The following is a 23,289-nucleotide window of genomic DNA, read 5'->3' as shown; positions in this document are numbered from 1 at the left end:
AACTATTTGATGCTAGATATGGCAATCATTGCCAGGATGTGTATACTAAATGTGGTTATTAGAAGGTCAAGGCAAATTTAACACTACCAATCGGGGGAGTTTAGAAGGCTCAAAGTGTCGGACTTTTTGGTATTTCGTACAGCTTCGCATTTGGGTCTAATAGGCAAGGCTATACCACGGAGAAGCTGTCTATTGTAGATAGACGGCCTTGTCTTTGCTCAATCTTATGTGGATTGCGCTCTAGGTGGACATCGACACAAGGGGCTTCAAAAGAAATGAAGCACATGTTTTCTTAAAGTGGAGAATCTCGGGAGTTAAAGGGCATGCAGATGGGGAAAAACTATAAGGCTTTCAACAAGTAGCAGTCGTCGCTGGCGTGTGAAGGAGCACCAAGGGAGGATTTTTTAAAGGCTCAATGAATATATATGTGTGTATATATATATATATATATATATATATAACGAGCTAACTACTGGTATGCATGGGGGTGGTGACGCCATCTGGGGCGGGCTGCATATGGAAAGAAATGGGGGCCGCTAGTTGCAGTATGGAGGAGGGCAACGTTTGCAAGAGAGGGCGGAGGAAGAGCCTGGAGGGATCAAGGGAAGGCCGCCATTTGCGAAGGGGGAATGCAAGCATGGCAAGGGTCCATTTACAGTAGGCATGAGGAGACAGCGTGAGCAAGGGAGAGCCACCAAAGGGTGGGCTGCCGTGGCACCATAGAGCAAAGCCTGAGGAGGAGTAAAAGATACTGCCAAGGGCCTGGCAATGGAGGCAGCCATGTGCAGGAGGGTCTAGGCCTTGAACGGAATAGGAGGGCGCCACAGGAGGGTTAAGAGAGCCATCAAAAGGAGGGGCCGTCAGCTGTGCAAGGGCCGCATGAAGGTGGCCATACTAAGCAAGGGCTAAGGCCGCAAGCTCGACAGAGGGAGAGGAGGCGGGGCTGGGCGGTAGTGAGGCACACTCGAGGAGGTAGAGAAAGGGTTCTCTAAGCCAGGGCTCGCCAGCAAGCAACCAAGGGCACGCTGCAGAATCTTTAAGGGGCAGCCACCTTGGCGTGAGCAGGAGGATAAGGCCGAGAAGCCACTTAGAGAAGAGGAGATTTGGAACAGCATGAAGGAGGCGAGCATGGCAGGGCAGCATATGCAGTAGCCGGAAAAGAAGGCCAAGGTGAAGAGAAGGGCCGAGATCTGTGCAGCTATAGGTTGGGGTAAACATGATGAGCGGGAGAGTTCGGCCGTGAATAGAAGAGAAGTACCACCAGTCAAACTGCTTTGAGAGATCTTTGAAGGAGATCACCAGTGCAAAGAGGATTAATTAAGCATTTTGCTATGAAGCCGACAAATATCGAATTCACCATCATTATGTTTGATTGTGTTCATGTGATACATAGTTGGATTGTGTTTTGTGTCGAGTTTGCCATCAATTTCATCTGCATCTCATCTTTTGTCGTATACCCGTGGTAGCGGTGGCTCCCGGGCAGTGTGTGTGTGTGTGGAAAGAGGGAGGGAGAGAGATTGTGCGGGCAACTTGTATGAGTGGTCGAGGCATGTGTCGCCTCCTTGTTGAGTGTGTTTACCGATTGGGGAGTTGTCTGCATGGATTGATGTTGGGATATGATGGTGTTTTTGATGGGCTTGTGGTGCTGAGGTGTTTATGTGTGAGTGTGTGTGATCGATGATGCTCAAAGGAGAGCCTGGGAGTAGAGTTTTACAAAAATGTGTGTGTGCATATAAGTTTCTGTGTGGTTAGGGGTGCCGGCTATTTCCTGGGCTATAGAGAGGCAGTGTAGAGTCTGCTGGGTTTGTTCCTACTTCCCCCTTTCCATCAGTGGTGCCCCCACGGAGGAGCTACTGATTGCTTCTTGGTGAAGTCGAAGACGAAGTCGAAGACGGTGTTGCGGTGTTACCAGGTTCAAAGAACAAGTTCTGCTAAGAAAGATGTGGTCAGGTTTTCCTACTTTTAAAGGTGCTGAAGATGCTGAGGTTTGGCTGCAAGACTACGGCCTTTTGTTTTTGGACAGCGGCTTGTCAAGAGAAGAGGGAGTGGCCCAAGCTTTCCCGCTCCTGGTTCGTGGAAAAGCAAAGGTATGGTACGAGGGCTTGCAAGCTGAAGAGAAACAAGATTGGAGCACGTTGGAAGCGGCATTCCAAAGCCAATATGTGGCCAACACGCAGTGGAGTGAAGTGAAGCAGATGATGGAAAACCTAAAGCAAAGCCTTGACAGTGATTTTCGAGAATTCCTGTGGGAGTTCGAGGCCATATGGAGCAAGTTGGTTAAGGTAACTGTTGTAGAGAATGAAATATTTTTGAAGATGACCAAGCTTGTGGACTGCTTGCATGTAAAAGTGCGGGATAAAGTCGAGATAGATGGACTATGCACGTACGAGAAGGTAGTAACCTATGCATACAGCAGGATGAAGAAGATTTTAAACAAGCAACAGGCAAAGCAGGTTCTAGTGAGTCCATTGGTGCCAAGGCCAATTGCTAGGGAAGAGCTTTAGGTAATCCAACCCTTTGTTGATGCACATGTGGTAGCAGCGGATAGGCGTGATGACAGAGTAGAGACGATAGCGTGTGGGCCTATGAGGCCTCAGCAGTTGCAGAGAGGAGTCTGCCAAGTACTACCTGATGTGCTTGACGAAGTGACTTCCAAAAGGCAAGCAGTGGAGAAGATAGCTGAAGTGCCAAAGCGGGTGAGTTTTGTGGAGAAATCCGAGGTGTATTCGAGCTATAGCAATGCCTTGGATACGGACAACACATGGGAAACAGAGTGTGCTTTCTCAAGGTATGAGAGATATGATGTTATGCATGTTGATAAGGTGGTCAAAGAGCAACAGATTGCAGGTGAAGAGACATTTTGTGCGGACCAGGGGGTTGGGCAACCCTCTCTCTTGCCTTGTGATGGAAAGGCTATGTTGACTGAAGAAGAGTGCTTCGATGAAGAAGACTGGGGGTTCGATGATCCAGTGGTCGATGTAGATGACGAGTCACAGGTTTTGGTTGCTAAAGCTATGGCAAGAATACAAGGTATGCAAGGCTTTCCACCTTTTCCAGTGCTATTTGAAGGGACTACAATGCCGGTGTTTGCTTTGGAGGATCTTTTACCACAGATGGATGCCATGCTGTTGACGGATATGTTGTTGAAGGTTGCTATGCAAAAATCTCTATGTTGATGGCTACAGGTTGCCTTGCTTAAAGACAATGATGTTGGTGAGATCTCTCTAGCCGTTGGCGGGGAGACATGTGATGTAAAGGCTTTCAAGGATGTGCAAGCTTATGTTGGGAGTGGAGATGGCTCATGCATGCAGTTTTTTGAAGGGTTATGCTGTCAAGATCTACAGGTAGGATTGGTTTATAGGTTTACCAGTTCAACACTAGGGTGGTTTGTATCAGTTTTACAAACGGACGGTGATGATCAATGCCATATTTTTTATTCAAGTGGAGTTTACACTACGCTTGGGAAAGCCTATGGATTTCCATTTGATCCAAGCGGGTGCTACGGCAGACAGTGAATCTCCCTCTATCTATCTATACAGCTCTACATACTACATATAGCTTCTTATTATGCAATCATGTTCTCGCTTCTTATGCAGTTTTCTAATATCTAAATAATGCAATGGTTGAGCATGAATGCTCAACGAGGGGGTGGGTAATGATGGCGCAGCCAAACATTGTCGACCATGGAGAAAGCTTGAAGCAAGTACATGGAAGATACCAAGTGGGTGGTACACTGATTGACCAATTCTTTGATGCTAGATATGGCAAGCATTTCCAGGATGTGTATGCTAAATGTGGTTGTTAGAAGGTTAGGAAAACTTTTGCACTACCGATCGGGGGAGTTCAGAAGGCTTGGAGTGTCAGACTTTTTGGTATTTTGTACAGCTTCGCATTTGGGTCTATTAGGCAAGGCTATATCATGGAGAAGCTGTATATTGTAGGTGGACGGCCTTGTATTTGCTCAAGTTTTATGTGGATTGTGCTTGACGTGGACATCGACACAAGGGGCTTCAAAAGAAATGAAGCATGTGTTTTCTTAAAGTGGAGAATCTCGGGAGTTAAAGAGCGTGCAGATGGGGAAAAACTATAAGGCTTTCAACAAGTAGCAGTCGCTGGCGTGTGAAGGAGCACCAAGGGAGGATTTTTTAAAGGCTCAATGAATATATATATATATATATATATATATATATAGTCATAAAATCTAATATCTAACCAACCCAAATTATTTTCTCATATTAAATTGATCACGTAATGTGGGAGAATAAACGGGAACAAGTGTTAAGATATAGATATGTGCTTATAGATCTATCTCAACACAGGGCCAATAGTAAAGGGGCCCAAATGGGAGATGGTCTATCAAGAGCAAGGCTAACCAATGGAGCATAAGACCTTAGGGTTAGCTTCATTCAAGACCTCCAATAATGTGTGTAAAAGTCCTTTGACCTTAGGTAAGCTAGGGCTGAGCTTGAGGTGGGAACCCGGCCCAAGCTCGAGGTGTTTGTCCTGCTTGAGGTGCTTGTCGTGCTTGAGGTGTTTGTCCTGCTTGAGGTGCTTGATTAAGGTGCTTGAGGTGCTTGACTTACTCCATGCTTGAGGTGCTTGACTTGCTGCTTGATTAAGGTGCTTGAGGTGCCTTGACATGCTTGCCTGAGATGCTTGTGGGAATACCCCCTAGTCCAAGTGCTTTGTCATGCTTGATGACTAAGGTGCTTGAGCACCTAAAGTCAAAAGCATCCCTACAAGAGGGGGGGCGAGCCCTTTTCCTAGGGATTAGAGAGAGAACACACACTCACACTCACAAGGGAAGCCCCAGCTTGAAGAGGCAGCAAGGACACATGTCAGGTCCCTACCCATGTTACCTTCATGTGGTTGCTTGAAGCCTATTGGCTAGGCTTCAAAGGGGTCCAATGATAAATTACTTGAATTATCTAATTGTTTTTGTATTTATCAAGTCCTCTCTCTCAAAAGGGAAAGGGGGACACTTGTCCCAAGGCTACCCATGTTGCTTGTAATGGCTCCTGCTTGTGATTGACTAGGCCTGGAGGGGTCCAATGAGCTTCAAGCATGAGCTACAAGGGGGGGTCAACCCAAGCAAGCTAGGGGGGTGCTTAGGGGGTATACTCACCCACGCACACTCACAAGCACTCTCATTGTGTGCTATGCAAAGTGGAAGAGCTCCCTCTCCAAGCAAGTAGAGGTTGAGAGCCTACACCAACACTCTTGGCTATGGAGTGCAAATCCATCCAAGAGTCATGCTTCAATGCTTAAGCTTGCCATCTCCTTCTTCTTCATTACTATGCTATTATGTATGCTAGCAACAAGAGTATGATAAGTGAGGAACTAATTCTTAATTTCTCCTATGAAATGTTTCTTCTTCCTCTTCCCTACCCTCATTCCCTGCTAGCTCTCTCCACCTTCGAAGGTGTTTGAGGTCTTGGGACTGAGGCTTGGTATAGTTAAAGCTTTCTTCAAGTTTAGGTTATGCTATGATGGTGATGCATGAAGCTTTCCATCTTCATTGCTTCACCTACGTCACAAGGAACACAAAGAATGTATTGTAACAAGTCTCTCTTTATGGGAGAAATCATAATACAAATGCCTATTGGAGGGGGGACCGGCTCCACATAAATCCGGTCCTCAACTATTGTCATGTTCTCTAAATTCTCTCTCTTGCAAAAGTATTGTCTATGACAAGTTAACTAATTGCTATAATTATGTTGCTATCTTCAATTATGTCTACTCGCTATGCTCACAAAATCATTTCTTGAAAGTACTCTCATTAAATTCCGCTACTCTCAAATTGAATAGGCAAATTACATATATACATACATATATATATATATATATATATATATATATATATATATATATATATATGTATGTATATAACGAGCTGACTACTGGTATGCATGGGGGTGGTGGCACCATCTGGGGCGGGCTGCATATGGAAAGATATGGGGGCCGCTAGTTGCAGTATGGAGGAGAGCGACGTTTGCAAGAGAGGGCAGAGGAAGAGCCTGGAGGGATCAAGGGAAGGCCTCCATTTGAGAAGGGGGCATGCAAGCATGGCAAGGTGCCATTTACAGTAGGCATGAGGAGACAGCGTGAGCAAGGGAGAGCCACCAAAGGGTGGGCTGCCGTGGCACCATAGAGCAAAGCCTCAGGAGGAGTAAAAGGTACCGCCAAGGGCCTGGAAATGGAGGCAGCCATGTGCAGGAGGTTCTAGGCCTTGAACGGAATAGGAGGGCACCACAGGAGGTTTAAGAGAACCATCAAAAGGAGGGGCCGTCAGCTGTTCAAGGGCCGCATGAGGGTGGCCATACTAAGCAAGGGCTAAGGCCACAAGCTTGACAGAGGGAGAGGAGGCGGGGCTGGCCGGTAGCGAGGCACACTCGAGGAGGTAGAGAAAGGGTTCTCTAAGCCAGGGCTCGCCAGAGCAAGCAACCAAGGGCACGCTGCAGAATCTTTAACTCTAGGTTGGTAATGGGACACTTTTATCTCCTGTGAAGTGACCATTTTCCTTGAATTATGTCAAGAGTTTCAAAATGGATTTTGAGGTGCTATCTATCTAGAAATTAGTTGTCTCATGAGATGGAAAAAACTTGAGATTTTTTGGGAATATCAATTCCATCTTTAACAATGTCCTTGCACAACATTTCACAACCTAAACTGTGTGAAAAAACGGGTGTTGTTTTTGGCTTTTTTCAACTTTCTGCAACTATACCACTCTAGAATTCATGTTTGTCAGGTCTATAATGCTAGAGAACTATCTTTACTAGTCCTCAACATGTCATGATGCTTCTAGGGAGAAATAAATATTAAAGTTGTAAGTTATAACCAAATTACAAAAATTGTCAAATCCTGTTTTTTAGCCAATTTTAGCTCTTCTATGATTTTTTTGGTGGATTTCATGATATCCAAATTCATTTTTGATTTTCTATGTTGCATATTGTAACATAAATCTAACATTCCTTGAGTTTTGGGGCACCTAATACCCTATTTTGCATAGTAGACAACGATGGTTTATTTTTTCAATTATGGAAGAAAACTAAACATTCTAGTATATAAGTATAGCTTTTTCAATATTGTTAGTTTCTTGTGACAACTACATGCCTTTTGTAGGTAATAACCATATCTAGTCATAAGGATCAAATTTGGCTAGATATTGAATAGTTTCTATGGGATTCTACAACGCATAATGTTCAACCCAGTTTTTTCATCTTTGCTGTATTTAACACTTCATCTTTGTCCCCAAGATTCTCCTTGTTAAGAGATATATTATTCTTTTGATATGCTCCATGGCTCCTTATGAACATAAAGGACAATAGGGAACTAAGAAAACATGCATATATTATTTGTATTGAGCGTGGCTATAGAAACTTTGATGATAGGTTTGCAGAATGGTAAAAATTCAACTTTTTTGTACCTATTTATTTTGGCAAAACCAAAAATAGTGAGTGAGAAGCAATCATATGTTCTGATCACCAACCCATTGAAGTTAACTAGGGAATTTCTCAAGTCCTACAAAACTCCCTAATCTTATTTTTTTAATGCAACAAAACGTAAGAAATGACAGCTTTGATGAAAATTCACTGGTCCATCAACTTTGGAGGCTTGGTGTGACCAAAAGATGAGAAATTTTACACGCTTATTATTTTTTCCATGTTTAGTAGGCCTTGAAGTATAACCTCATGAAAGGAGTTTACAAAATGAGTGGATCTACTATGGTGTTGGAGGTTTTTTTTAAAACCCTGAAAGGACACTTTTATGTCCTGTTAGGTTACCAATCTAGTGTTAAGGAGCAGCCACCTTGGCGTGAGCAGGAGGATAAGACCGAGAAGCCACTTAGAGAAGAGGAGCTTTGGAACATCATGAAGGAGACGAGCATGGCAGGACAGCATACGCAGTAGCCGGAAAAGAAGGCCAAGGTGAAGAGAAAGGCCGAGATCTCTGCAGCTATAGGTTGGGGTAAACATGACGAGCGGGAGAGTTCGGCCATAAACAGAAGAGAAGTACCACCAGTCGAACTGCTTTGAGAGAGCTTTGAAGGAGATCACCAGTGCAAGGAGGATCAATTAGCTGCACGAAGCATTTTGCTATGAAGCCAACAATTATCGAATTCACCATCATTGTGTTTGATTGTGTTCATATGATACATAGTTGGATTGTATTTTGTGTCGAGTTTGCCATCAATTTCATCTGTGTCTCATCTTTTGCCGTATACCCGTGGTAGCGGTGGCTCCGGGGCAATGTGTGTGTGCGCAAAGAGCAAGGGAGAGAGACTGTGTGGGCAACTTGTATGAGTGGCCGAGGCGTGTGTCGCCTCCTTGTTGAGTGTGTTTACCAATTGGGGAGTTGAATGCATCGATTGATGTTGGGATATGATGGTGTTTTTGATGGGCTTGTGGTGCTGAGGTGTTTATGTGTGAGTGTGTGTGATTGATGATGCTCAAAGGAGATCCTGGGAGTAGAGTTTTACAAAAATGTGTGTGTGCATATGAGTTTCTGTGTGGTTAGGGGTGCCAACTATTTCCTGGGCTATAGAGAGGTAGTGTAGAGTGTGCTGGGTTTGTTCCTACTTTCCCCTTTCCATCAGTGGTGCCCCCACAGAGGAGCTATTGATTGCTTCTTGGTGAAGTCGAAGACGGTGTTGCGGTGTTACCAGGTTCAAAGAACAAGTGTTGCTAAGAAAGATGTGGTCGGGTTCTCCTACTTTTACAGGTGCTGAAGATGCAGAGGTTTGGTTGCAAGACTATGGCCTTTCTTTTTGGGACAACAGCTTGTCAAGAGAAGAGGGAGTGGCCGAAGCTTTCCTGCTCTTGGTTCGTGGAAAAGCAAAGGTATGGTACGAGGGCTTGCAAGCTGAAGAAAAATAGGATTGGAGCACATTGGAAGCGGCATTCCGAAGCCAATATGTGGCTAACATGCAGTGGAGTGAAGTGAAGCAGATGATGGACAACTTAAAGCAACGCCTTGACGGTGATTTTCGAGCATTCGTGTGGGAGTTCGAGGCCATATGGAGCAAGTTGGTTAAGGTAACTGTTGTAGAGAATGCAAATTTTTTGAAGATGACCAAGCTTGTGGACTGCTTTCATGTAAAAGTGAGGGATAAAGTCGAGATAGATGGACCATGCACATACGAGGAGGCAGTAGCCTATACGTACAGCAGGACGAAGAAGGTTTTAAAGAAGCAACAGGCAAAGCAGGTTCTGGTGAGTCCATTGGTGCCAAGGCCAATTGCTAGGGAAGAGCTTTAGGTAATCCGACCCTTTGTTCATGCACATGTGGTAGCAGCGGATAGGCGTGGGCCTATGAGGCCTCAGCAGCTGCAGAGAGGAGTCTACCAAGTACTGCCTGATGTGCTTGACCAAGTGACTTGCAAAAGGCAAGCAGTGGAGAAGATAGCTGAAGTGCCAAAGCCGGTGAGTTTTGTGGAGAAAGCCGAGGTGTATTCGAGTTATAGCAGTGCCTTGGATACGGAAAACACATGGGAAACGGAGTCTACTTTCTCAAGGTATGAGACATATGATGTTATGCATGTCGATAAGGTGGTCAAAGAGCAACATATTGCAGGTGAAGAGACATTTTGTGTGGACCCACGGGTTGGGCAACTCTCTCTCTTGCCTTGTGATGGTAAGGCTATGTTGACTGAAGAAGAGTGCTTCAATGAGGCAGACTGGGTTCGATGATCCAATGGTCGATGTAGATGACAAGTGGCAGGTTTTTGTTGCTAAAGCTATGGCAAGAATACAAGGTATGCAAGGCTTTCCACCTTTTCTAGTGCTATTTGAAGGGACTACAAGTGAAGGTATGCCAGTGTTTGCTTTGGAGGATCAGTTACCGCAGATGGATGCCATGCTATTGACGGATATGTTGTTGAAGGTTGCTATGCAAGCCCCTCTATGCTGATTGCTACAGGTTGCCTTGCTTAAAGACAATGATGTTGGTGAGATCTCTCTAGCCGTTGGCGGGGAGACATGTGATGTAAAGGCTTTCCAGGATGTGCAGGCTTGTGTTGGGAGTGGAGATGGCTCATGCATGCAGTTGTTTGAAGGGTTATGCTGTCAAGATCTACAGGTAGGATTGGCTTACAGGTTTACCAGCTCAACACTAGGGTGGTTTGTATTAGTTTTACAAACGGATGGTGATGATCAATGCCATATTTTTGATCCAGGTGGAGTTTACACTACGCTTGGGAAAGCATATGGCTTTCCATTTGATCCAAGCGGGTGCTATGGCAGATAGTGAATCTCCCTCTATGTATCTATACAGCGAGGGATCCCAAACCTCGAGCAAGAATTTCCGAGCAATCCCTAAACCGAGCAAGACAAGGCAAGGTACACTATTTAAAACCCAAAGTCAAACAAGATTTTGAGATGATTTCAAGAAAGGAAACGTAACTCAATCCTAGACCTCTACCCAAGGGTTGAACCACATGCCTTATGCTGAAAAAAGTAACGCTCTTGCCACTAATACAAATCTCAAGACTAAGTAGAGAGGAGAGTGACCTTCTCTTGACTTTTTCTTCTTCTTAATTCTCCTTTGTCTCTCTCACTCTCCCTCTCCCTAACTCAAGTTATTGTGATTTGATGTACAATAAGTTTTTTTATAGATCATGGTGGGAACTTTGGAAGAATTCTATTGCAATGTGGAAATTCTTTTAAGAAAATCCACATCATGGTATATATTGAGGTTTGCATCAACCCATCATATATAGCCAGTCATTGAAGAGGGGGGGTAGGGTTATTGAAGTGATTTGATAGAAGAGTCACCAAGGTTGATAGTCATGATTGATGTACTGAGGAAATCTTTGTGCTCGCACATGGACTCTCCCTTTCACCTACTTGTGTGTTTACTGATCATGGTTACAAACTCCCCCCTTCTGGGACACTCTCTTTGATCTTTTTTGCCTGCATTGATTCGTGACAGTGCTGAAAAGCCTAATAGTTTTAGAGAAATTTAGTGTGAAACCCTTGATATATTGACATATATTCAATGTACCTCTTAGTGTTGTTTCTTTTGAGCACGAGTTTGGAATCTATAGAGCTATCTGCCATAGCCTCAATCCATTTTCCTCACGCAAAAAATGACCTTGTACACTAATAGTGCTTGGAAAGTACAAAATGTGATGGGAGGACAAGAAAGGGACCAAATTCTATCACAAGCTCCCAAAAATCAATGAGAGAGCACAAGAATTTGTCTAACATCATTGGGAGTTGGTAGCACATGCCAAAGCTGATAGTGGAGCTACCCAGAATACCAAAATGATAAGCAAGGAGAACGAATACTTGGCTAAAAGTAGCAATTCAAGAGTCTAGAAGCTGACGTCGATGCCAAATGGGAAGTGCCACGATCAAAACCTGACAAAATTGATATATAGGACAAGGGAGAGGAGGTCGCAACAGAAGTCGATAATGATGCAGGAAAACCTTCTCTACTACTTGCTAACGGCATTTTTGCTAGCGATATTCTCATACTAGCATATCGAGGCAACCACAAGAAGATCCTCCCACTTCTGTGAGAAGCCCACCCATGTACCCATTTCTTGCTGCTAACCTTGGCACCCTGGACGTTAAATCCGTCCAAGCAAAACTTGTTGCAGGCACAACCAACCCCGACGCATTGTTGGATGCTTCCGCTCATGAGTTTCTTCGCCACCTCCACTGAGGAGCCTCTCTCAAATCTATTGGAATGATAATTCCACGTCATCATAGGAGATGTCAAACGTTTCATCTCTCAACCATAAAATGTAACCCATCCCAATAAACGAACATGGCATTCTATCCACGTCTTCTCGTGTCTGCGCGTCCTCTCTCTCTCTTACACATACACTACCTGCGTCACCTTCTGTGCATGATGTAGAACACACATATGTATGATCTCATTGAGGGGGGATGCTCCCCCCTCAATTCTACAAGGTATCAAGTGTGCCGGGTCTGCAAACGCCCTGGTGCGTCTCCTTCAAGGTCCTGGCTTCCTTCACGCATGAACCCGCTTGCAATATCAGCCCTCGTTGTTGACGAAGGCCCTCTTGGAGAAACACCAATCAGCCTGCCTCGTCCTAATTCCCTCATGGCGAAGACTCTCTCAGCACGCTCAATTGCTCGGTCCTCTTCATGCCAAGATGCCGCCGCTGACGGTGATAGTGATGCAACCATCACTTTTACCTTCCTTGCCAGCATTGCTGCTGAATCTCTTATCGAAGCCAATGCTGCAAATGTCTCCAATGCTATCGCAACATCAGTTGTTGATGCTGCTTCTGAAATAACCGCCGACCCTGATGCAGATTATAATTCAACCCCACTGTGGCCGAGCCGGTCGACGCCATGCATGCAGCACCCAAACCAGCCCACCGACATGTTGCAGCCGGTCATGATGCAGGCAGAAGCCAATCTCAACAAGCCCTTGGAGATCACTCTTGACGTGCCGTAGATCCTGATGTGGCTCAAAACAATTGCAAGCTGGCGCCAACCCTTCTAGCGTACCCATGCAGGACATAGATAACAAGGATAGCCTAGTGGCTGTACGGATCTCCTCCACCAACATTCCAAATAAATTCTGAGGTCAGCACAAAATGGTGACGAGCTAGCATCTCGCTTATCAGCATGGGGGAATCCTGAGGTTGTTGCTGTAAAGCTTAAATGCGCTGCAAAACGTATCTGTGAGGGTTGGTTGGACGAAGCGACAGGTCGCAGCAATGTACCATTTTATTTGGCATCTGCAGGCTCTGCAAAATATGCCTTTCTCCTTCCACGAGGCCCTTCAGCTTCCGATACTAATTCCTCTGGGCTTGTAGAGAAAGAAAAGACACAAGCATCTCTTGCACCCTACGAGGTTGCGCATGGCTTACAATAGGATGCGATACTTCCTGCAAGTTGACATGGCTACACCCTGCGAGGTCACCTGCATAGTGTCATAGCAATATCGTCATCCAGTTTCACTCACCCTCTAGAATGCATTATGAATCTGCAAAACCTCTCTCTAGCCATCCACGCTGGCGTGGATAGCTAGAGGGAGATGGATTGCACCTGTGAAGCTGTGTACGAATATAGTCATCAACCTTTTGCCACCCTCCAAAATGCAAATTGAACGTGGAAAAACTCTCTCTACCCATCCTCGCCAGTGCGGATGGCTAGAGGGAGTTAGGAATTTATTAAGAGTTGACTCTTGCCAACTCTCTCTACCAAAGTTCGGGAAAAATCATTTTTCAAAACATACAAAATTCCTTTCCTTGAGTCTGCCTAGAGGAAATTTTAAAAAATAAGGGGTGGTTTTTACACTATTTTTCTCTATTTTGGGGTGAAATTTCTCCTTCTCCCCTTGTCCGCAACCGGCATTTTTGAAATTGGAAATGGAACAATATTAAGTTGAGACACATTTTTCCCAAACACTGCTCTCTACCCATCCGTGCCGGCGCGGATGGCTAGAGGGAGTTAGGACTTTATTAAGAGCTGACTCCTGCCTAGAGGGATTGGCAATAGTGGGGAAATGATCACCCTACTATAATGGGGTCGCACTGGGGGAAATTTTATATCGTAGTTCGAGAACTCTCACTACTACCTTGTGAAAGTGAAAATGATAACCAAAGTTCACGGGTAGATGCTCGTCCACCCCAACTTTCCTTGCCTTTAACATGTAGATACCCATCCACCCCAACTTTTCTTGTACCATCTTGGCCTACCTTGGCATACTATTGTTTGCAAGATTCCCCGATTTCCAAAAGTTATGGGCACATTTTCTAAACCCATTGGATGTGGCTTGCTTTTAGGGGAAGTAGCTATGTAGCTTCATAGGCATGACTCAACTTGTGCATCTCATACTGTGTGACCAAGGAGGCTTCATAGGGTGCAATCCATCTCCCCACTACCCCCATGCATGACTCCACGCGTGCAATCATATTGTACATGTCACAACACCCCAACATCAAAATTCCTTTTTTCAATATCCTCGCATGTAGACTATTGCTGTAACATCTAGGTACAAAAGAAAACGTCAACTTTTGAAGCAACAAATGAGATACAAGCTTGTGGCTATGTGATTCCCAACTACAGATTAGGATTAGAGATCAAACCCTTGTCTGTATTTTGCACCAAAAAGTACCAAAGTTGCCTCTGTTCCGAGGGGAAAGGCGTCCCTCTAGTGGGTCCCAAAACTGAGCGCCTTATTTTGAACCAATGGAGGCTTGCCACCTCGTTTGAGGGTATGAAGGTCTAGGTAGTCCGAAACCCCCCCTAAATTTATTGCATGGATAGCCAAGTTGTACCTCTCTCTCTCTCTCTCTCTCTCTCTCTCTCTCTCTCTTTAGCAGACCATGCCAGTTTCGATGGCTAAAGAGAGATTTGCCTTCAACCTAGCTAAGCTTCGATGGCTAAAGAGAGATTGGCCTTCAACCTAGCCACCCTTTATTTCTCTAAATCTACTCCTTTTAAATAGCATGTCTTGAGGTCCGTTGGATAAATCTTTAAGGACACTTGGGATTGTTTGTCTCACATGAGAGCTTCACTTTCCTTCTCTCTCTCTCTCTCTCTCTCTCTCTCTCTCTAGATACACACACACATACATGTGTGTGTGTATGTGTGCAGACATATGTATATATACATATATTATAGGCATGGTTAGAGATAGGTGCAAAGAAAAAATAAAAACCAATGTACTTGACAAAGGAGCATTATGAACATCACCATACAAAAAACCAACACATCATGACGTGAAAATAAATTTGGAAAGCTAGAGTTGAGCTAGATGCATATTAATATTTGCTCGCTTTTGTCTTTGCTCCGAAAGACTTGCTCGGTGCGTGGTAAGACTCCTATACAACTCTACATCCTACATATAGCTTCTTATTATGCAATCATGTTCTCGATTCTTATGCATTTTTCTAATATCTAAATAATGCAATGGTTGAGCATGAATGCTCAACGAGGGGGTGGGCAATGATGGTGCAACCAAACATTGTCGACCATGGAGAAAGCCTGAAGCAAGTACATGGAAGATACCAAGTGGGTGGTACAGTGATTGGCCAACTGTTTCATGCTAGATATGGCAAGCATTGCCAGGATGTGTATGCTAAATGTGGTTGTTAGAAGGTCAGGAAAATTTTTGCACTACCGATCGGGGGAGTTTAGAAGGCTCGAAGTGTCAGACTTTTTGGTATTTTGTACAGCTTCGCATTTGGGTCTATTAGGCAAGGCTATACCATGGAGAAGCTGTCTATTGTAGATGGACGGCCTTGTATTTGCTCAAGTTTTATGTGGATTGCGCTTGAGGTGGACATTGACACAAGGGGCTTCAAAAGAAATGAAGCACATGTAATCTTAAAGTGGAGAATCTCGGGAATTAAAGGGCGTGCAGATGGGGAAAAACTATAAGGCTTTCAACAAGTAGCAGTCGCTGGCGTGTGAAGGAGCACCAAGGGAGGATTTTTTAAAGGCTCAATGAATATATATATATATATATATATATAAACAAGCTGACTACTGGTATGCATGGGGGTGGTGGCGCCATCTGGGGGCGGGCTGCATATGGAAAGAAATGGGGGCCGCCAGTTGCAGTATGGAGGAGGGTGACGTTTGCAAGAGAGGGCAGAGGAAGCGCCTGGAGGGAACAAGGGAAGCCCGCCATCTGTGAAGGGGGGCAGGAAAGCATGGCAAGGGGCCATTTACAATAGGCATGAGGAGACAGCGTGAGCAAGGGAGAGCCGCCAAAGGGTGGGCTGCCGTGGCACCACAGAGCAAAGCATGAGGAGGAGTAAAAGGTACCACCAAGGGCCTGGAAGTGGAGGCTTCCATGTGCAGGAGGGCCTAGGCCTTCAACAGAATAGGAGGGGGCCACAGGAGGGTTAAGAGAGCCATTAAAAGGAGGGGCCGTCAATTGTGCAAAGGCCAAATGAGGGTGGCCATACTAAGCAGGGGCTGAGGGCCGCAAGCTCGACAGAGGGAGAGGAGGTGGGGCTGACCAGTAGCGAGGCACACTCGAGGAGGTAGAGAAAGGGTTCTGTAAGCCAGGGCTCGCTAGCAAGCAACCAAGGGCACGCTGCAGAAGCTTTAAGGGGAAGCCACCTTGGCGTGAGTAGGAGGATAAGGCCAAGAAGCCACTTATAGAAGAGGAGCTTTGGAACAGCATGAAGGAGGGGAGCATGGCAGGGTGTCATATGCAGTAGTCGGAAAAGAAGGCCAAGGTGAAGAGAAAGGCCGAGATCTGTGCAGCTATAGGTTGGGGTAAGCATGACGAGCGGGAGAGCTCGACCGTGAATAGAAGAGAAGTACCTGTAGTCGAACTGCTTTGAGAGAGCTTTGAAGAAGATCGCTAGTGCAAAGAGGATCAATTCGCTGCACGAAGCATTTTTCTATGAAGCCGACAAATATCAAATTCACCATCATTGTGTTTGATTGTGTTCATGTGATACATAGTTGGAATGTGTTTTGTGTCGAGTTTGCCATCAATTTCATCTACGTCTCATCTTTTGCCGTATACCCGTAGTAGCGGTGGCTCCGGGGCTGTGTGTGTGTGTGTGCAAAGAGGGAGGGAGAGAGATTGTGCGGGCAACTTGTATGAGTGGTCGAGGCGTGTGTCGCCTCCCTATGTGAGTGCGTTTATTGATTGGGGAGTTGTATGCATTGATTGATGTTGGGATATGATGGTGTTTTTGATGGGCTTGTGGTGCTGAGGTGTTTATGTGTGAGTGTATGTGATCGATGATGCTCAAAGGAGAGCTTGGGAGTAGAGTTCTACAAAAAAGTATGTGTGCATATGAGTTTCTGTGTGGTTAGGGGTGCCGGATATTTCCTGGGATATAGAGAGGTAGTGTAGAGTGTGCATGGTTTGTTCCTACTTTCCCCTTTCCAACGTGTGCTTAGGTATTATAAACATGTCCTAGAAGTTTTGTTACGTTTGGATGTCATTTGATGATGTAATGGATGTGATTTGTTTACCAATGAGCAATTGGCTTTTGGTGATTTCAGTTACTTGAGTGTAGCCTGAGTTAGATGCGAGTTGTGTGTTGTTTTCCAAGAGATTGACAACCTCTTATAGCCTCTATGCACTAGTCGAGTCAGCTTCGTCCGATGGATTGACAATTTAATTGTGGTTATCGTTGCATCTGCAATAAGATAGGAGTGAGGCTAGACACCCGTTCCACATTTGACACCATTGCCGGGGATCGAAGAGACCTAAACTAGGGAAAAACATGAAAGTCTTGTGAAGTTATCCTTTAACTTCCTCTAGGATCTCCTAGAATAAAAACTTTCGTTATAAAACCGCATACCTTAAGATTGTCATCTTTTGTTGTGTAGAGGTACCTTGGAAGTAATCGCACTTGCTGAGTACCTTTTGGATTGTAGGATTTTGAGAATGATTGACGGACCAGACAAGTCTTAAGATCAAGGTTCAAAAAACCATAAAAAACAAGAAAACGAGTGTTTGTGGACACTTTCCACAACCCCATTGCAGTAGAACCTAGGAGTAGTGTAAGTAGAATCTGAGGTGGGTTTCAAAACATTGCTCTCTTTGAAAGAAGCAATTATGAATTGTTATGTGAAGGTGCAGAATTTCAGGTCTACGGCTAGAAATAGCACCAAAATACTGCCAACCACTCAATCCGACTAGAGAGTATGCTTTAAAAGTTGTAAGAACTAGTGGGTAAACTCAAGGACACTTTGAGGTAAAAATTTCAAGAGTTGGAAAAAAACTCAAATTATTTACTTTTTCTTGACATTTTTGGCCTAACTAAGTATTGACTTGATTCATAGGCTTAAAAATAGCTCACGAAAATACCGTCCAAGGAAAAAGTTCAAAAAAGTGTTCATTTTAGGCTTAAAGTATATAATTGTGATTATTTACTTTCAGCTCAAAACTGATCAAGGTTGGTGCCAAAGACTATGCATGTGTGCAAACAACTTTTGTAAAGGCACATAAGATTTGGATCACCAAGCTGATCAAAAACTGAGTAAAAACTAAAGTTTGTATTGATTTTTGAAAACTTGAGTGTAAATTGGAAAAAATTGTACTCAAACTCAATGAAACATGATTGATCATAGGCTTATATTGATGTGATAGACATGTGTACATGCTCAATTGACCAAAAAGATGCAAAAATTTACCAGTTGTAAATAATCACAATTATTTACAATATGTACCTAAATTTATGGCCAGATTTGCAAAGTCAGTCTGCGGACACAAAATTGATGACCATTTGAACAAAAATTGTCCAAACTTGATGAAACTTGGCTAAGGACCTTAAGTTGAGATACTTAATCGATCTGTGTCAAGATTGGGGCAAAATACTTGCAAAAAGTAGCTGGAGTAAGTAATCACAATTATTTACATCTGCTACAAAAAATGATAATCTTGCACATTTGAGTATACCACAAGGTCAAGCATATCAAGTAGACCATACAAATCAATTTTGATAAAATTTGGATCACAAAAATGAGACTTAAGCCAAATTGTTAAAAACTGAGTCCGCGAACACGAAACAATTGATAAACTTCAACAAATTTTGTCCAAACTTAATGAAACTTTTTCACAGACCTTAACAGGCTGTATACTTGGCAAAACAAGCCAAGAAGTGCAAAAAATTGAGAAAAGTAAATAATCACAATTATTTACTACTGTTACACAGAGACACCAATTTTGATTTTTGAACTTGTACACAGTGTGAGAACAACATAACACAAGGCCACATGGAAATTTTGGGTCCAAATTGGTACATGTTCACTCAGTTTCCAAATTGCATATTAGTCCTTTGGCTGTTTGCAAAAGTAGAATCTGAAAGTCTCAACTACTGACTCACTTCGCTCGATTTGAAGTGAAACACATAGACCAATCACAATAGTTAGCAAGAATTGTACGGTCTTTGTGAAAGAATAGCTAACTTGATCAAAATTGATATAGGAATAAGGTTGCAGACAAGGAATTGATTGCTTGGCAGAAGTTGCAATCAAGTCAAGTGGAAGATATTAACAACAAGTCAATCCGATGGTAAGTACTCTATCTAGTGTTTCACAAGTCTTTATGAATCTTAGGTCTGGTCGCATACTAGATAACCAAGGCATATTTGGAGAAACCTCCAGTAGAGTATCCACCGAAGAAAGTGTGAATCAAGGCAATCCCTTGCACACTATCGTTGAAGAAGTCTCAAACACTTTTTCGGATTCAACGTCTGAAATGTCTTCCTATTCGACTCACTTTGAAACGGGAACGACAGTGTGCTATAAGCATTTGGATAGAAACGGAACTTAGTATTTACAAGTTGAAAACCTTGACGTGATAGACAAATGGGGATTAGAGGTAAATACCATAATTTCAGATATGGCAGCAAAAGAAGGGCCACCTACTTTAGAATTTGAGGAATATGATCAAGTTGATTTGAAGCCTTTGAAACGGCAGTACGGATAATCTTAGGATCGAAGTCTATTGTTGGAAGGATAAAAACATCAAAGATCCTCTATGGACTCACATGCCAAATCAGGACAACTAACACCCATGAAGATCATCTATATCTTCAAAATCAAGGAAAAGGGATCATTAGATCTACCGACCTACATGTTTAGGGATTGTTATAACAATAACTTTGCTATGATGACTCCTAAGGAGGTAGAACAAACCAAATACCAAGGGTACTCCATAAAGGATTGGATATTGAGCCATGGAACAGAAATTATTCCAAGAGATGAACACCGCGAGAGATCTTTGGAGAGTAATGTTAAGAAACCAAAAATCACCTCATCGCGAAGAAAACCGGGTGACACTAAGGCCAGTCCAGGGCTACATGAGTCACTATTTCCAACAGACTGGTTTGAAGGACATGGAACACGACCAACTGCTAGGATACCGGGAGCTGAACCAAATAGATGTGTCAGACCAGCTGATTTTCAGAAATGGATCAAAAAAATACAGTGGATCTAGGGATCCATATGACCACTTAGCAAGCTTTAAGCAAAGTGCTAAGAGCAAAACACATATTTGATTTCCATACTCAATTCGAGGGATTTGGAATGACATTAGAAGGAAAAACATTAACATGGTTCCAAAACATTCCACCAAGGTCAATCGTGGACTTAATACATTAGCTCAATGATTTTTAGTTGCTTGTTCCAAAATGGGGATCAAACACAACATAGTAGCTCAAATCTATAGCTTTAAACAGGAACAAGGTGAGTCTGTTAGGGATTGTGCAGCTCGAATGAAGCAATATATTGCAAGATGCCCAGAGCTATACATACCCGCAGAAGAACGACTAGCACCTTTGTTTCTAGAGGGATTTCTAAACAAAGAACTTCATGATATACTGTATAGCAAGAAGCATATGACCCTAGAAGAGTGTGTGTCAAATGTTATTGACTTAGAAGACAATTGTGATATTTTAAATGAACAAGATGTCCCAAAGGATAATCAAAGCGAGAAAATAGCATCCACCAAACCAGCACAAGTAGGAATGGCTACTGCAACACCACTTTCAGCCATAGAAGACATGCTCAAAAGGATGAATGACATGATGATGAATACCATGAAAAAAGCACCTATGAGGGGACCAGCACAAGGGATACCTCAACAAGAACAACCAATTAGGCTGCAAAAATGGTGTGCAATCGAGGGTAAATGGATCAACCATGAGACCAATGAGTGCTATTACCGACCAAAGTATGATGGGAATGTTCATACAACGTCACAAGGACAACCCATGTATAGATATCAGCATAATGTGGCCCAAGCTCAAAGACCACCGATGGGTATGGAAAGACCTTAGCCTGTGTTGGGTCAACAACTTTGATATTCTGGACATAATGCAGTGCCTGTAAAGTAAATCTTAGTGACAATGGATGTATGTGTAAATACGTCTATGCCCACTCAATTTTGCAATGAGGACAACTATGACATAATTTCCATCCAAATGATCTCAACCTTTCACATTGAAGACAAAATTTTGGAATCCAAGGACTTGATGAAAGCTCAACAAGTCTTTTCAGACCTCTACTATGATGCAACAGATGAGTTAGAAGAACATTGAGCTACCTCCGACGATTCGCGGTCAGAAAAAGAACATGTGAGAGCTAAGCTACTCATGAAAGGTGGGAGGAAATTTTTTTTGACTTTGCGAACCAGGAACCAAAAAGACAAAAATGGTATAGACGAAAAAGAGACACCCAAAGCGTGAAGGCCAGGCTAGACCTATGCCATCAATTTCTAGTAGAACACAGTTCCTGATGCAGATAGATGCTCCTGATTGTGTCAAGGACAAAATCACTAGTAGATATTCTTTAAACGATGAACATGAAATGAAAAAAACACTGAGAAAAACGAGAAAGGAAACTCAAGGAAAACCAAAAAAATAGGACAAGAACTTGACCATGACACGAGTTGAACGAAAAAAGAAGTATCAAGAGTTGGAAAAAGCTCTAAAGGAGATATATACGACAAAAATGGAAAGCACAGAAGAGGATGGTAAAGATGTTATGAGTGTTCCATCCCATTACAAGAAATATACTCTCTAAGACTGGAAAATCATAGTCGAACAACTTGTTAGGGAACTACAAAAACAGGGTGAGTCCTATGAAGGACCTGAAAACACAAAAAAGATAGATCTGGCCAAACCAAGAGAAGAGCCTAGACCTGCCTACATTGCAAATGAGCTGACAAAACAAAAAGAAGAGCTTTTGTTAAGCTTACTGAGAGAATATCGAGATATCTTTGCTTGGTCATATAAGGATCTCAAGGATGTTGATCCAAAAATCTTTCAACATGCTATACCCATGAGAGATGATGCTAAACCAAGTAGACAAAGGCCATACACGTATAACGAGACATTTGCCAGGAAGATCAAAGAAGAGATTAAAAAATTAAAGGAATCCAAATTCATTTATGAAATTGAACACACAAATTGGGTTTCTCCAATTGTGGTAGTACCCAAGAAAAATGGAAAATTATGAGTGTGTTTCAACCTCAAGAAGGTGAATGCAGCTACCATTAGAGATAACTTTCCTCTTCCAATCACTGTGGATGTTTTAGAACGAGTTGCAAGAAGAGAAGCTTACAAATTTTTAGATGGATTTTTAGGATACAATCAACTTTTCATTGACCCAAAAGATCAGCATAAAACTGCCTTTGCAACAGAATGGGGTATTTTTGCCTATTGAGTTATGCCTTTTGGGTTAACTAATTCTCCTGCCACTTTCCAAATGTTGATGATCCATGCTTTTAAAGAATATCTTAGGAATTTTTTAAAAGTATATATGGATGGTCTATGCGTACATTCATCAATCCGGATTGATCATTTTGAACACCTCAAAAAGGTATTCAAAAAGTGTCGACTTTATAGGATTTGCTTCAATCCAAAAAGTGCACATTCAGGGGTAGACAAGAAAAAATTCTTTGACATATAGTGTCTAAAATGGCATAGCTACTGATATGGATAAAATTCATGTTATTGATGATTTGCCTAGACCAACAACAGTCAAGGGGCTTTAAGCCTTCATGGAACATTGTGGATATTACAGAAGGTTCATTTACATGTACGATATAATTGCAAAATCCATGTACAGCTTGATCACACACTTTGAATGGACTGATGAGTGTGAAGAATCCTTCGTGAAGCTTAATCAAGCTCTCACTTAAGCTCCTATATTGAAAGCACCAGATTGCAATAAGATATTTCACATACATGTAGATGCTTCCAATTTTGCCATCGGATGTATACTAGCTCAACCTAGAGATGGAATATTTAATTTTCCTATTTCTTATGCTAGCTGACAGTTGAACATGGCAGAAAATAATTATACCACCACCAAAAGGGGAGGACTAGGAATGATCTATGCCGTAAAAAAGTATAGACATTACCTATTGGCTAACAAATTTGTGTTCTTTGTGGACCACCAAGACTTATTGTACTTGGTCAACAAGCCATGCAACACAGGAAGAATAGTGAGATGGTTCATCATTCTTGTGGAATTTGATTTCATTGTAGTTGTGAAAAAGGGGACCACTCATCAAAGAGAAGATCATTTGTCAAGAATTGTTTCAGGATAACCACCTAAGGGTGTAGATGATGATCTACCAGATGCATATCTATTCTCCATAGAAATGATACCTTGATGGTTGAAAAACATGGTATCATTGATGACACGAGAAAAATGCCAACCCGTGTGGATAGTGCATGGCCTTAAGGCCAATGATAGGGGCTAGAGCTTTCGTAAAATGGGGTATAGATTTTGTTGGGCCAATACAGTCACCTGTTTATAGAACCCAAGCTCAATACATCTTTGTAGCTACGGACTATTTGACCAAGTGGGCCAA

At 43.0% G+C, this 23,289-nt stretch overlaps 1 protein-coding gene across 1 annotated transcript; it reads left to right on the top strand.

Annotated features, from left to right (window-relative positions):
* The first annotated feature begins 2,574 nt into the window (after positions 1–2,574).
* On the top strand, positions 2,575–4,129 carry LOC147429486 (uncharacterized). Its single transcript, XM_086495199.1, has one exon. The coding sequence runs from the start codon at positions 2,586–2,588 to the stop codon at positions 3,174–3,176; it is 591 nt and encodes a 196-aa protein (XP_086351325.1). The 5' UTR covers positions 2,575–2,585; the 3' UTR covers positions 3,177–4,129.
* The last annotated feature ends 19,160 nt before the right edge of the window (positions 4,130–23,289 follow it).

Source organism: Adiantum capillus-veneris, chromosome 22 (genome assembly GCF_014529385.1).
Source record: "Adiantum capillus-veneris isolate H3 chromosome 22, ASM1452938v2, whole genome shotgun sequence".
In the NCBI taxonomy this organism is placed as follows: Eukaryota; Viridiplantae; Streptophyta; class Polypodiopsida; order Polypodiales; family Pteridaceae; genus Adiantum; species Adiantum capillus-veneris.
This window is presented reverse-complemented; position numbering and strand designations above follow the sequence as displayed.